Source organism: Podarcis cretensis, assembly GCF_951804945.1.
Source record: "Podarcis cretensis genome assembly, chromosome: 6".
Taxonomy (NCBI): Eukaryota; Metazoa; Chordata; class Lepidosauria; order Squamata; family Lacertidae; genus Podarcis; species Podarcis cretensis.
This window is the reverse complement of record NC_137175.1, coordinates 24,618,158-24,632,621: the sequence shown is the minus strand read 5'-3', so window position 1 is coordinate 24,632,621 and position 14,464 is coordinate 24,618,158. Positions and strand designations below refer to the sequence as shown.

General features: G+C 43.9%; 1 protein-coding gene across 3 annotated transcripts in view; it reads left to right on the top strand.

The window, feature by feature from the left end:
- Positions 1 to 12,304, top strand: part of LPIN3 (lipin 3) — a 51,879-nt gene extending 39,575 nt beyond the window's left edge. For 2 of the 3 annotated variants that reach the window (XM_079979082.1, XM_079979083.1), the window contains exons 10-20: positions 279 to 375; positions 1,041 to 1,110; positions 1,979 to 2,071; positions 3,126 to 3,175; positions 4,594 to 4,726; positions 6,637 to 6,785; positions 7,315 to 7,401; positions 8,234 to 8,386; positions 9,804 to 9,918; positions 10,026 to 10,129; positions 10,883 to 12,304. In XM_079979082.1, coding sequence (XP_079835208.1) covers positions 279 to 375; positions 1,041 to 1,110; positions 1,979 to 2,071; positions 3,126 to 3,175; positions 4,594 to 4,726; positions 6,637 to 6,785; positions 7,315 to 7,401; positions 8,234 to 8,386; positions 9,804 to 9,918; positions 10,026 to 10,129; positions 10,883 to 11,030 — 1,199 coding nt within the window. In that variant the 3' untranslated portion in view covers positions 11,031 to 12,304. The remainder of the gene's footprint in view (positions 1 to 278; positions 376 to 1,040; positions 1,111 to 1,978; positions 2,072 to 3,125; positions 3,176 to 4,593; positions 4,727 to 6,636; positions 6,786 to 7,314; positions 7,402 to 8,233; positions 8,387 to 9,803; positions 9,919 to 10,025; positions 10,130 to 10,882) is intronic. The other variant, XM_079979084.1, reaches the window with a different exon arrangement.
- Positions 12,305 to 14,464: the final 2,160 nt, after the last annotated feature.

The following is a 14,464-nucleotide window of genomic DNA, read 5'->3' as shown; positions in this document are numbered from 1 at the left end:
GGTGTGATGGGGAAGAGCCCCCCTCCTGACACTGTCACCAGTGCCCGATTGGCTTCACGGGTGTGCCTGTGTATCTCCATCCTCAGTGCTGTCCCAGCACTGTCTCAGTAAATTGCCGTGATGCTGGAGTTGAAAGGGTGGCTCCACCCTACCTGTGGCAAGGGGGAGGGGCTCCTTGTTTGTCATGATCCTCTAGTTAGCAGTCACCACTAGCTTTGCAAGTTGCTGGAGGGTTGCTGGCCAACTGGCATATATTTCTCTCTCCCTTCCATTTCTAGCTGAGAAGTTCATGAAGCACATAGTTTCCTACCAAGAGTTTTTGGAGAACCCAGCAATACTCGAGGACCCAAATTTGGTGATCCAGATCCGCAAGAAGTTAGTAGAAAGAGCACTTTCTGCTCTGCTCCTCCCCGCCCCCAATAACTGCTTTACGGGTGCAAACATGCATGCACACATTAACCAGCTTCCATTATGTGAGCCTAGATAAATTATTGGCTATTCTTAGAAATCTCCCTCCCACAGCCCACATCCATCAAAGATGAAGGTGGGACTTTCATTCCTCTCTTATTCTGCTGTGTCTGCTAAGTTCTGTCTGCACTGAAAATATTCCCCGTGGAATCTAAAGTTTGCTGACATGTATGAAGTCCCACAGCTCTTCATTATAAGTTCGCTGTCACTGACAACAGTAAAAATAAGGTGTGCTGGGCTTGGCTTGTAGTGCTTGTAGTGCATAGGCGGATGGCTGCAATTATGGGGTAGAATTCATGTTGCACTGTCCAGAGGAAAACCTTACCAATAAGCCATTTTTAGAGTCATCTTGGGCAGTGCACGCCAAATTTCAGCTTTCTATCTGTTGCGGAAGTATAACAGTTTGGGTACCCTGTAAGGTGTCAGTGAGCCCAGGTGTGTGTGTAGGAGTGTTCTGAATGCATGTCTTTTCATGCTGCATCCTCACTGGTACATCCATAACTTAATGCTTTGCTACCACATGAATGGGGGTATAGGCAGAGTGAAATTTCTTCCCCTCTCTTTGCTTGCAGATATTATAACTGGGCAGTTGCAGCCCCTATGCTCCTCTCCCTACAAGCTTTCCAAAAGGAACTTCCCAAGGTAAGTAGTCTAAACAATGTTGGAGAACTGAAATGCCTTACTTAAGCTCATAGGTCTCAAAACTCAAAGAATGCTTTGGCACAGATGTTTAATATCTGAAGACAGCCAGCTCTAGATGGAAAGGAGCAAGTGTATAGCATGGGGTTATTCCTGGATCCATCATTGTCACAGGCCACAGTGGCTATGAGTACCAATTTCTGACTTTGGTTGGTTTACCAGCCTTTTAAAAGCCTTTATTTTCACTTCACCTAGATAGCTGGAGTCTTGACACAGCAGAAGTTTTCTTACCTCCTGCATTCCAGATCACTGACAAGCTGGTACCTGTATTCTAGAGCAAGAATTTCTAAGCTGACTTTGACATGTCCTGTCTCTATATGCATGGGAATTCTCTTGCATCTTCTCACCCCACAAAACTTTAGTAAACCTTTGTAACACATCATAGTTCTCTGCACTTCTGGTCTGGAAGACAAGCTGGTGCTAGTTCTGTGCCAGCACTTGTTGATCAGCTGTTCATTCTGGGGGCTCTCTGCCTGCTTGGTCATACTACTTCTCCTGGAATAGTAATTGTTGCTCTGTGTGGGGAATAGGGGTCTTCTTTCAGCTCCCTTAGCAAACTGAAGCTCCCATGATTCTTTGTGGACAATTGCGACTATTTCAAAGTGGAATAATACTGCTTTAAATATGCAATGCGGATGGGGCCCAAGCATTTGATACTGGCTGCTCTGGAATCTAGGGCATATCCTACATCTGTATGACTCATCAATTGCTGTTTTTAATTAAGGTAGTAAGAACATCCTGTCATGGTATGTGGATGATCTCATTTGGGGTTGAACCTAATTCACCACTCGTTCTCTCTTCATGTCATCAGAGTACTGTCGACAGGCTCATGAAGGAAAAGATGCCCAAGAAGGGTGGCAGGTGGTGGTTTTCCTGGCGGCGAAGAGAACTTTCACACGAGGAGGTACTTTGTGCACCATGATTCTATGAAGTTACGCTGCAAGAAGGAAATGTTGCTCTGTGGCATTGCAACATTTTGGACTGAACTTCTGTAGACAACTGATCTGGAGCTGAACTTCAACTTGGGATTAGCTAACATGAATGTGAAAGTGGAATATTTTCCCTCTTGATAAAATTCTAACATTTACTCAAGCACAGGAAAAAGGTGTGATACAGTCTCTTCAGTGCTGCAGAGGTAGATTTGGAGGAGGCCACATTCACACCTTACATTTAAAGTGCTGATATGCCACTTTAATCAGGTTTGGCTCCCCCCCCCCCCGACCAAATAATTCTGGGAATTTGCTGTCTCCACTGGCCATTATTTCCTTAGGCTCCTGCTTCTCAGGTCAACGTCCTTTAGTCACCCTGTCTCTTCACCAGCTTCACTAGCATTCCTTCCTCCCCACCCCCACAAAATAGCACACAGCCCCTCCTGACTCCAGCCCTGTGAGACATCAGTGGATAAATAAAATGTCTGTGTCATTACAATGTCAAAATACCAGAAACAAAGGCCTAGCTTCTCCACAACATGACAGCTTAGCTGCTAGAATTGCAAACATCCTCCGGCAGAGGAGGGCTGACTCTGAATTCACTTTCACCTTTTTGCATTATTAAAAAGTGCTAAGGGCCCAATTTCAGACTTGTTCCTTCCATGTGTGTTGGAGATGCTATGCTCCTATACCCAAGCTCACATTGCCACACTTGGCTGGGTGATCCTCCTCCCACCGATTCCTCAGTGTTAAAATTAGGATTATTGCCTATGAAAATGTGTCACGTTGTGAACACTATAGGGGACCTGTGCTCCTTGAAATTCCTCTTTAAGGCTATTGAGAATCCAGCAATAGCTTGAGCTCCACAAGTTCCTTCACCCCTGAGGAAAGAATATTTTCTTTGGTATATTTGTCTGTGCTTGGAGATGCCATTGCACCTGCTTCTTTGTGGTGTGCCTAAGACCTTGGTTTTCTGCTTGAACTGTTGCTTAAAGAAGATTAGTGATTTTCAATCTCTTGTGCCCACAGCATGAATCCAGTGCACAGAAATCTAGGAGAGCAAATTCCTCACTGTGGAGGTAAGATGTCAGCGTGCCCTGAGGTGAAGCAATGTTCAGGATACCAAAGGACAAAGTTACTGGTTTTGTTTTTTGCTTTTTAAAAGTTATAATGAGGAAACCATATTTATTTTTAAATCTTGCAAAACCCTCAATCCCTGTCTCAATTCGGCCATATACGCCTGTATTGTCTGCATCTCCTGACAGCAATTTTCCAGGGTTTCGGACAGAGAGCCTTTCCCAGCCTTACCTGTAAATTCTGGGAATTGAAACTGGGATCTTTTGTAAGCATCATTGAGCTACAAACATTCCTTCCCTTCCCTTTCATTGTTTAACATGGAAACTTGCCTGCCAATGGTTCTATGAAATGCTTCTGCTCTTTGTTTCTCCTTCCTTCAGGAAGATTGCTGTGTTTTCTAGACCCAAGTTTATTCTGGATATTGTATTATAGCCTCTGGAGAACAATGCTTAAGAACGTAAGAAGGGCCTGCTGGATCAGGCCAATAGCCCATCAGTATCCTGTTCTCACGGGACGCAGGTGGCGCTGTGGGTTAAAGCCTCAGCGCCTAGGACTTGCCGATCGAAAGGTCGGCGGTTCGAATCCCTGCGGCGGGATGCGCTCCCGCTGCTCGGTCCCAGCGCCTGCCAACCTAGCAGTTCGAAAGCACCTCCGGGTGCAAGTAGATAAATAGGGACCGCTTACCAGCGGGAAGGTAAACGGCGTTTCCGTGTGCGGCTCTGGCTCGCCAGAGCAGCGATGTCACGCTGGCCACGTGACCCGGAAGTGTCTCCGGACAGCGCTGGCCCCTGGCCTCTTAAGTGAGATGGGCGCACAACCCCAGAGTCTGTCAAGACTGGCCCGTACGGGCAGGGGTACCTTTACCTTTACCTATCCTGTTCTCACAGTGGAAAACTCACAAAGCAAGACCCAAACACAACAGAACTCTCCTCTCCTGTGGCTTCTAGCAATTGGTATTTGGAATCATCACTGCCTCTGACCATGGAGGCAGAGTATAGCCACCATGGTCATTGATCGCATCATCCTCCATGAATTTTGTCACACTTTTTTACGTAGCATCTACTACTTAACATCTAGGCAAGTCTATGCTTGCTGGTAACTGCTTAGGGCAGGAATGAGAACTTTTCCCCCTCCAGATGTTGCTAGAGTTTACTATCAATGGGAGTTGATTATCCATGACCATTTGCAGTGCTGGCTGGGACCGTTGGTAACTGGGAACCCAGCACCTTCTAGAAGGCCACAAGTGGCTTAGGTGATGACCTTGACTCATTTCAGATTCCCCAGAATTATGTAGGGCAACACCTCTGTTTTCCCTCAAATAGTGAATAGCCATTTCCCCGCTCTTTGGGATTTGGGTGCTATTCTTGATCTTTGCCCCATTTTCACTCTTGAATTCTCATTCTGCTTCTTTGTACTGCAGAAGAGATGATGGTTCATCCAGCGATGACGAGTCTATATCCTCAGGCCGAGGGGAGAGACCCGTACCAGATGCTCTCACACAGAAGTTTCTTCCAACCTACAAGAAATCCCTTAGGCTCTCTTCAGATCAAATTGTACGTAGTTTTAAGGGGTTCTTTTCCCCCCTTGCTGCCTTTTGTATGTATTAATGTGACTTCTTTGCTTTGAGAGATGGGCCTCCAAACAGGCTTGCCTCACTGGAATTTCTGGATGGTCCTTCCCAATTACAGCTCAAACCCCTTAACTATGAGTTACATCCCAATGGCTTTTGGATGTTAAGGGCCTAACTACACATCACATTAATGGCGTAAGATGAGCAGCTGTAGTTTTTTTTTTAAAAAAATTAAATACTAGGCTGAGGTTATGAGTGATTGTCATTGGAACTGCAGCATATGAGGACAATAAATTTAAAGCCTTCTCTGCTCCCCACCATATAATAATAATAATAATAATAATAATAATAATAATAATAATAATTTATTATTTGTACCCTGCCCATCTGGCTGGGTTTCCCCAGCCACTCTGGGCGGCTTCCAACAAAGATGAAAAATACACTAAAATGTCACATATTAAAAACTTCCCTGAACAGGGCTGCCTTCAGATGTCTTCTGAATGTCAGGTAGTTGTTTATCTCTTTGACATCTGATGGGAGGGCATTCCACAGGGCGGGCACCACTACCGAGAAGGCCCTCTGCCTGGTTCCCTGTAACTTGGCCTCTCGCAGTGAGGGAACCGCCAGAAGGCCCTCGGAGCTGGACCTCAGTGTCCGGGCAGAACGATGGGGGAGGAGACGCTCCTTCAGATATACTGGACCAAGGCTGTTTAGGGCTTTAAAGGTCAGCACCAACACTTTGAATTGTGCCTGGAAATGTACTGGGAGCCAATGTAGGTCTTTCAAGACCGGTGTTATATGGTCTCGGCAGCCGCTCCCAGTCACCAGTCTAGCTGCCGCATTCTGGATTAGTTGTAGTTTCCGGGTCACCTTCAAAGGTAGCCCCACGTAGAGTGCATTGTAGTAGTCCAAGGAGTCCTGGTAAGGACATGGCAATCTTGGCAGGACATGGCAATCGCCTTTAGAAAAAAATCTCCCATTATCACTGCAAGCTGAAGGAGGAGGAGGAGAGTACAGAGGGTGAAGAAAGAGCTATGAGTAGAGGAGGATACTTTCCCCCAGCCTTTGGACCCCCTGGGAAATTCAACAAACCTTCTGTATCTGGAACTTGGTGTGGAGAGTGCAGTTGAATGAGACACAGCAGTGGGAAGGCTGAGGACATACCATTCACCTTGGGACAGCCCGTGAAAAGCAAGTCTAGACTGAGAGACTAGGGTGATGTCTGCTGTTACTAGGAACACTTCTTGTTATGAGACTTTTGTGGGGGGTGGGGTCTGAAAGTTTGTTTGGACCTGGAGTAAGAACCTGGAGGCTGAGAGGGAGGGTGTATCAGAAGGAAAATGAACTAATACTGATATATATATATATATTACATTTTTATATAATAATATAATTTATTATTTATACCCCGCCCATCTGGCTGGGTTTCCCCAGCCACTCTGGGCAGCTTCCAACAAAAGATTAAAAATACATTAAAACATCAGTCATTCAAAACTTCCCTAAACAGGGCTGCCTTCAGACGTCTTCTAAAAGTCAGTTAGTTGTTTATTTCTTTGACATCTGATGGGAGGGCATTCCACAGGGCAGGCACCACTACCGAGAAGGCCCTCTGCCTGGTTCCCTATAACCTCATGTATTTTTTGTAATATTTTTGCTTATGTTGTCTGTGGTTGCTTCAGTTTTCTATACATCATTTAGAGATATAGCAGTATAAGAATGGTGTAGATCACCCTTCATCATTGCCACCAATTGCATCCCTTTTCCCCTGACTGATTTTTTAAATAAAATAATAATAATAATCCACTATGTGATTGCTAATCTACACTAACAGCAATGGACAGATGCTGAACATGGTGTGTGGGTTTTTTTAAAAAAATTCTCTCTTTACTGTAGAAAAGTCTGAACCTGAGAGACGGTGTCAATGAGGTAGTGTTCAGCGTGACCACTCAGTACCAGGGCACATGTCGTTGTGAAGCCAACATCTATCTATGGAACTGGGATGACAAGGTGGTGATCTCTGACATTGATGGAACAATCACCAGGTAAGTCCCTTTGGCATCACTCCCATTAGCACTGAACATGGTGCCACCATGCCAGCAGGATTGGAGGCAAAATGGGGCCACTGAGAAACAAAAGTAAAGTGTCAACATGCACTGGGAAACAAAAACACAATACTGAAATGGGCAGTGAAAGCTCCCACCCAAAATAACCTAATGAGGAATGTGCAGGCTCACATGTTTCCAGCAGCCATGGAATGTTAAGTATCAGTTGGAAAAGAAAAATGGAAAACTAGTGGAAGGTGGGTTGTTAGATTGGATTGCTTGGGCCTTTTATAGCTAATGCTGTCCTAGAGGATGGCATAGCTAAGTGCCGGACTGAAACTCTAAACAGAAGGTCTTCACTTAGGAAATGAGGAAGCTCTGTAACAATTTGCTGCGAATCCCACATAACAACATATAACGGTCACCAGATTTTCACTATAAGGTAGACCCTGAACCATGAGCTACACTGCAAGGAGTTCATAGTTGTTTTATATGCATATGTGTTTCTCATTATTCCTCTTCCCATTAGGTCTGATGCTCTAGGGCATATCTTGCCACACCTTGGGAAAGACTGGACCCACCAAGGCATTGCAAAGCTCTTCCACAAAATCCACTTGTAAGTTGTAGCTACTTTGTAGTCCATCTTTGGTGGTAAACTTGTCCCTTAGGTGAGAACAGGGTCTACTTACGGGCTTCGCCAAATTAATGTGTATGAGTATGTAAAATCACTGGAGAGTAGGATATACTTTTTTATTCAGATATGTTTCGCAACTGCTCAGCATATCAAATTCTGAAAGTCAGGGTTAAATGTTATTTTCTTCTTTTCCTCCTGGTCAGTTTGTTAAAGGTTTTATACTTCTTGATACCCATGACAACTCATCTCCTAGGAAGTGATTTCTTTTAAAACCAGTCTCCTTTAAACAATGTCTGTATTCTTCTAATACTATTTTCCTATGTCCCTACCATTGTTTTGTTTTTTAAAAATATGTATGTTATTTTGTTTATATCCCTCCTTTCTTCCAATATGACAAGGGCAATGAAGCAGCAGCAGAATGGGAGAGGGGTGACAATGACTTTTAAAAGGCAAATGTTATTGACACTAGAGGGGTCTTTGAGAAATATTTCAGCGCTCCAAACTACAGCCTTGCTTTACTCTAAGAGTAAGGAATGGGTCTGAGTAATTAAAGTCAAGCCATTGAAACTGGAGGTGGAGACTAAGATCACTTTCATTCATACCATACCTCCCAAAGAACCTTGGGAACTGTAGTTTGTAAAGGGCGCTAAGAGCTGCTAGGAGAACCTTAACAAACTACAACTCCCAGAGTTCTTTGGGAGAAGCCATGACTGTTAAAGTGGTATAAAAGTGTTTTTATATGGTGTGGATATGACCCAAAGGGTCTGGGCATTATGCAGATATTTTCCTTGTATTAATTATACCTTCATTCCAGGAATGGATACAAGTTTCTCTACTGTTCAGCCAGATCCATTGGCATGGCACATATCACCAAAGGATACCTGACATGCGTCAATGACCAGGGCTGTGTGCTCCCAAAAGGTCCTATACTGTTGGCGCCCAGCAGTCTCATCTCAGCCTTCCATAGGTAAGTTCCCTTTTCCACCCCTCACCATGTGTTGATGCGACACAGCTGGTTTGCTTTATGCAGCAGGACTTTGGTGTTTCACCATTTCCTGCTTGCTTTGTCTTCTCCAATGTAGAGAAGGACAGGCAGCTAATTAAGCACATAGGGATATATTTGGGAAACATTTTGTGCATTGGAATGTTTTCTGTTGGTTTTTTTTTTTTATGCATGGAATATGAGGCTCAACCAACAAAGATACACACATACACACACACACACACACACACACACACACACACACACACACAGACATTGCAACTGAAAACCAAGTTAAAGAGAAAAGAAAGTGTTAACAATACAGAATTCTTTATTGCAATAAAGCAATTATCCATACATACCAAGACTCAGATAATAGATCCTTAATAAGCCACAAAGGTCTCCCCTTGACATTTAATATCATGTGCATGAAATATGAGAGACAACATCTTGCAAGGGAGAGGATTTCCAAAAGTATCCAAACTGTAAATGTGCAATTTGTTTTGTTGTTGTTTAGTCGTGTCCAACTCTTTGTGACCCCATGGACCAGAGCATGCCAGGCACTCCTGTCTTGCAATTTGTTTTGTAAGGTGTTAAAATGTATGGCCTTCATTTAACTAATGTTTTACCCATACTTACAAGTATCTTGAACTGAAGAACTTTTACTTGTTCCCAAAATAACTGTTGGCAGCCACTGATTTATTGGGAGAAAATGCGGAGCAATTGTGTATGTAGGCTAAAATCTAGTCAGTCTGACCTCCCGTCCCCCTTTGGTTTTGTTTCTTAGATTCTGTTATGGAATGTGAAATATACTCAGAGTCGCAAAGTGATTTCATGCTCTTTATTCAGCTCATAGTGGTGAGGAGGAATGAATGTCCCCTCAAAGTATCTGCTTTATATACATTATTTACACAATGGGCTGCACATGATTGGCTAATTCCGGAATTCTACTGTAAGCCAATCAGGTTGTGGATTCACTTCAATCTGGAGCATGATTGGGTGGTTCCTGCCAACCAATCATACTGCTGCATTGTTCTAGGACCAATCAGACTGCTGCATTCTGAATCCTATTGTTCTAGGACCAATCAGACTGCTGCCTTTTGGATCCTATTGTTCTAGGACCAATCAGACTGCTGCAGTTTGGATCCTATTTGACTCAGTACATAACAGAATGGGTACATCAGCTACTGCCAGCCTGACACCTTCCAGCTGTTACAAGCTACAGTGCTAACTTGGGCTTATGAGACCTGCAGTCCGAAACATCTAGAGGGTACCAGGCTGGAGAAAGCTGGTGTCGGTTCTTCTTCTTTTCTCTTATATTCTTACCTTATTTGGCGAGGGGATGGGCGGGAACAGCACCCTGCCGTGGTACTAATGAAATGTCTGCCCGCCATTGTTACAGGGAAGTGATTGAGAAGAAGCCAGAGGTGTTCAAAATTGCTTGTTTGACTGACATCCGGAACCTCTTTGGCTGCAACAAGCAGCCTTTCCATGCTGCTTTTGGGAACAGACCAAATGTGAGTGGGGTCACCTAGTGTGTGAAAGGGGCGGCGGGGGGGGGTGTCTTGTGGGGAATTCCTGCCTTGCTCGTGACCTTGGTCTTTCTCTATTTCCTCCTGAGCAGGATGTCCATGCCTACAAAGAAGTGGCGTTACCAGAAACTCGTATATTCACTGTGAACCCCAAGGGGGAATTGACACAGGAGCACATAAAAATCCACAAGTCAACGTAAGCCTTCAAATTTATCCAGAGCATTTCCTGCATTGAATTTGAAGTTCTTGGCAAGAATGTAGACATGGCGCTTTTAACGTTGTTGTTACATTTATATCCTGCCTTTCCTCAAGTGAATTGAAGGTGGCATACATGGTTTTCCACATTAATATCCTCGAAACAACTCTGTGAAATAGGTTAAACTAAGAGAGGGTGACTGCCCTTTCATTGCCCAAAGAGCTTCAGGATTGAGTGAAACTTTGAGCCTTGGTTCCCCAGGTCCCAGTCTGACATGCTACTCACTATACCACACCAGTATGCATTTAAAAAACCAGGAAAAGCAAACTCTGCAGCCAGAACAGCAGTTTCTCCTCCTGCCCCAGTAACATTTAAATGCCACATGGCACAGTGTGATGTTTGGGTTTTATTTCCTTGATCAACAGCAGTCATTGATGGGGGAGGGTGACAATGGAAGCTTGCAATGTCACTGCGTCACCTGGTGAGCACTACTAAAAGTAATAGGTGGATGCAAGAACTTGCCACTGAAAATGGCATCCCCAGTGTGGATGTAATGTCTGCTCCCATCCTTTTGCTTGTCCTGATCACCAACTGGTAGTGTGACAACTTGTTTCTACCTGCCGTGTATATGGATAAAACTGTGTGTGTTGCCTTACTGAAATTCAAGGGAGATGTGTGCTTCCAGGGCAGTGGGTGAGAGTGCAAGGAAGGAGGCTTGCTGTCTTTAATCCTTTATATTCTATTTTTTTCTAGATATGACCGACTGAGTGAGGTGGTAGAGCTCCTGTTTCCACCTATTGGCAAGGATGTGAGCATTTCATTGGCTTCCCCAGAATTCAGCCAGTTCTCTTACTGGAGACCTCCATTGGCCACTGTTGACTTTGAAGATTTTGCCTTGTGATGCAGAGCCAACAACATTCCAAAGCATCTGTCACTGTTGGTCCTCTAATATGACGGACAGGCAGCAGACACCTCTTGTAGCATCTTTTCCACAATGTGCAATACTTGAGCATTCAGATAGCAGGGAGAGGGGGGGGACACCCAGGACTCCATTTCCCATTTGTGTGTGTGTGTGTGTGTGGATACATTTCCCAACCCAGGGTTTGACAAACGTGTTTATGCCGTATGACAGAATGCATTTTACCTGCAACCTTGTAACCTGGGTGCATTTAAGAGTTGGTGATAGTGGGTCTGACTGAATATTAATAATGGCTGCTAGTCTCCCCCCTCCCGTTTCTGCCTGATGACTTACATAGTTGATGGCTGCAGAAACCACAAGCTTTGGATGGAAGAACAGGAGAAGAATACTCACCTAATGGACATTTAGGAGCTCCGGCTTGTTGGGATAATGAATTCCTCTGGCTTTGTCATATAGCTCTTCTCTGGATTGTGGTCAGTATTCAGTAATGGCATCAATATGTGCCTGGACATTAAGTGCCTTAATGATCTTTGATGGGGTGGTCTATCTGTCTGAGTCTTGCTGTGTGTCCCTCCCTCCCCCAAAGAGCTGGAGGTGCTAATTTTGCTATTGTACACAACTTCTACTGCCATCTTGGTTCTCAGGTATTGATTTTAGCATTTCAAAAAATTAGCAAATCCAGTTTGATCAGCAATGAAAGTTGGACAGAAACAAAGACAACTCAGCTACTATGAGCCCCATGTTTTAGCTGGTTATAATAATACCTGAAGTACTGGGTGTGATTGTTCTCATACCCCAAGGTGTGTGTAGCTTATGGGGTTCTTTGTTTTGTTGTTGTTTTTGCTGCTGGGTGTGTTTTGCATGGGAAGGCACCAAAGATGTATGATGATGCGTTCCTCCACTCCCACCCCGAAATAATGTGCATTTTAAAGTACTTGGATTAACAGTTGGGAGGGGAAAGGTGGAAGGAAACACATAAGGACAGATGATGAAGAAGTGGAGAAGTAGTCAAGTTTCTCTGGGGCACTTTGGAGGAGTTCTGCGGACTCCCCTCCCTCCTGAACATTGCTGTGAAGATAGTCTCTAACCTTAGGCACCAATTCTTGTTCTACCTCACCTTTACGTACCTCCTTTTGTGAAACTAGATGGTACTTCAGTGCACAAAGAGGTGGATTAGACTATAGCTAGTATAAGTTGGAGCCAAAGGACTCTACTGTGCAGATGCAGCAATAAAGTTTTTTTTTGCATGTCTGAAACATCTTGTGCATCTCTCATGGTTTCCATCAAATCTGTGTTTCCATCCAACTAGGAGGGAGGGACTCTTTGGGCACATCCAGTGAGAAACATCAGATGGGAAAGGCCTCTGCCCAATATACACTACACAGAGCCACTGCCTATCTGAATCAATGTTACTCTGCCGGATGAACCAATATTCTGACTTTATTATAAAATATTTTCCTGGGTCCATATTTAAAACTATTCAGTTTGCCGCCACCAGTGGCTTTCCATTTGCTGCTGTCCCAAGCAACAGATTTCCATTTCTTAGTTGCAACTTTGTTCTCCTTTGAAATAGTTTCTATCACCATAACAGGAGCCACCCAGAGTGTTGGGAGCTGCCCAGAGTGGCTGAGACAACCCAGTCACATGGGCAGCATATAAATTATTTATTTATTTATTAACAGGGAAGTGGGGGACCTTTGGCCCTCTAGATGTGGAACAATTTGTGTTGTCCTCCCATAATCAATGCACATACACCATTTTGAATGGCAAATCTCATCAACTTTGGGGGCACCTGGCCCCCTCAAATATTTTATTGGGTAGGTGAAGGGATCTTGGCTCCTAGGGGTTCTCAGTGTGCCAATAGGAGCCAACTCCCATCATCCCTGGTAATTGGCCATTGTAGCTAGGGCTGCTGGGAGTTGGAGTTTATCAATGTCTGGAAGAGCTATGGCTTCCTCATTTATAGGGTCAACATATCTTAAAGCTAGATTACGTGCAGCATGGATTATTTGGTTTGAAATTTCCTCTGGGAGAAAGAGCAATGGGTGTGTGTGTCCATATTGGTGGCAGGTGTAGCAGCCCATCAATGGCCTCACTATTTAATTCATTGCCAGTGTCATGTGAAAAGAATATGCTAGGTTTCCACCTCTCTTAGCCTTAAAACTCCAGATGCTTTCATAATAAGCAGCTGCTACCCAGCCAGCTAAAAGACATAGCCCTGTCCTTGATCACAAAATCCTAGCATATTTGGAGGAAATCTGATGGGTTGACTTGCTTTACCTCCAGCCTATGAATGGAACTCTACATTATATATAGTTCCATGTCATTTCTTTTTTCACATGTTGAAGCCTCTGAGGCTACAATTTGAAGCAGAAGACTGATTCTTTCACCATATTTCTATTGAAAATATTTCTGCTTCCCATTCCCCCAAGTTGCATTTACCTCTGCTTCAGAAAAAAGCAGCAAGGCATCTTTCCTTCCTGAGATCTGTACAATCTAATATTTCAGGGTTGTTTTTCAATGAACACACACTTTGGCCCTTTAATTAGCTATAGGCAGGCACTGAACAGGCACGACAAGCATGAGGAAAGTGCTCTTATCTGCAAAATTATTTTCCCCTTTCATTTCATAATTTATTTCATGGAATTTATATACCTCGTGGTTGTAGAAAGGAACCTCAAAGCCCTTTTGCATGCCTCCCATGTTCCAAGCAGATATGAGTGGTAGTTTGTGTTCAGCACATGCTCTCTCCCCCAATATGTGGTTGGGGTTTTTTGGTTTTGGTTTTGGTTTTTGCTGCTGTACATAGAGCTGTTGTAGTAGAGAGAAGACAAAATGCAACTGAGAGAAGTAGTGACTTGCCAAAGGCTAACTGGTTGTGAGATTTGTAGTGGGGTCTTTCTGCTAAACTCACAAGTCAAATCTCTTAAGGGAGGGATGAGAAACCTATTGTGGTCCTCTCCAGATGTTGGTGAATTACAAATCCCATCATCTCTAACCATTCACTATAATGCTGTTTTCCCCAATTGCCATGTCCCTGGTTGATCTGCCCACACAAACACCCTGCCAAAGCTTCCATTAGCCATGCAATTAATCTCTCCCTCTGCATGGCTAATACTTTTGGCCATGTACATTTAACTTTGCATTCAAGCTCAGTATTGTTTTGCTAACAATTAAAGCACTTTCCCATCCATGCTACAGACCTGATCCAAATGGGTTTTTCTCCCTTCTGTAATCTCCCTGCTGCTTTTAGCCCAACAACAACAACAACAAAAAAAAACAACCAAAAACTCCAGGGTGGTAGATATAATCTCCTTCTTCATCTGTAACTTGGCCTTTAGCCCTTCTGCAATCCTTGCTCTGATAAAGGCTGAGATTATTTGAACTATGCTTCTATTGGGCCAATATGGAGGTCA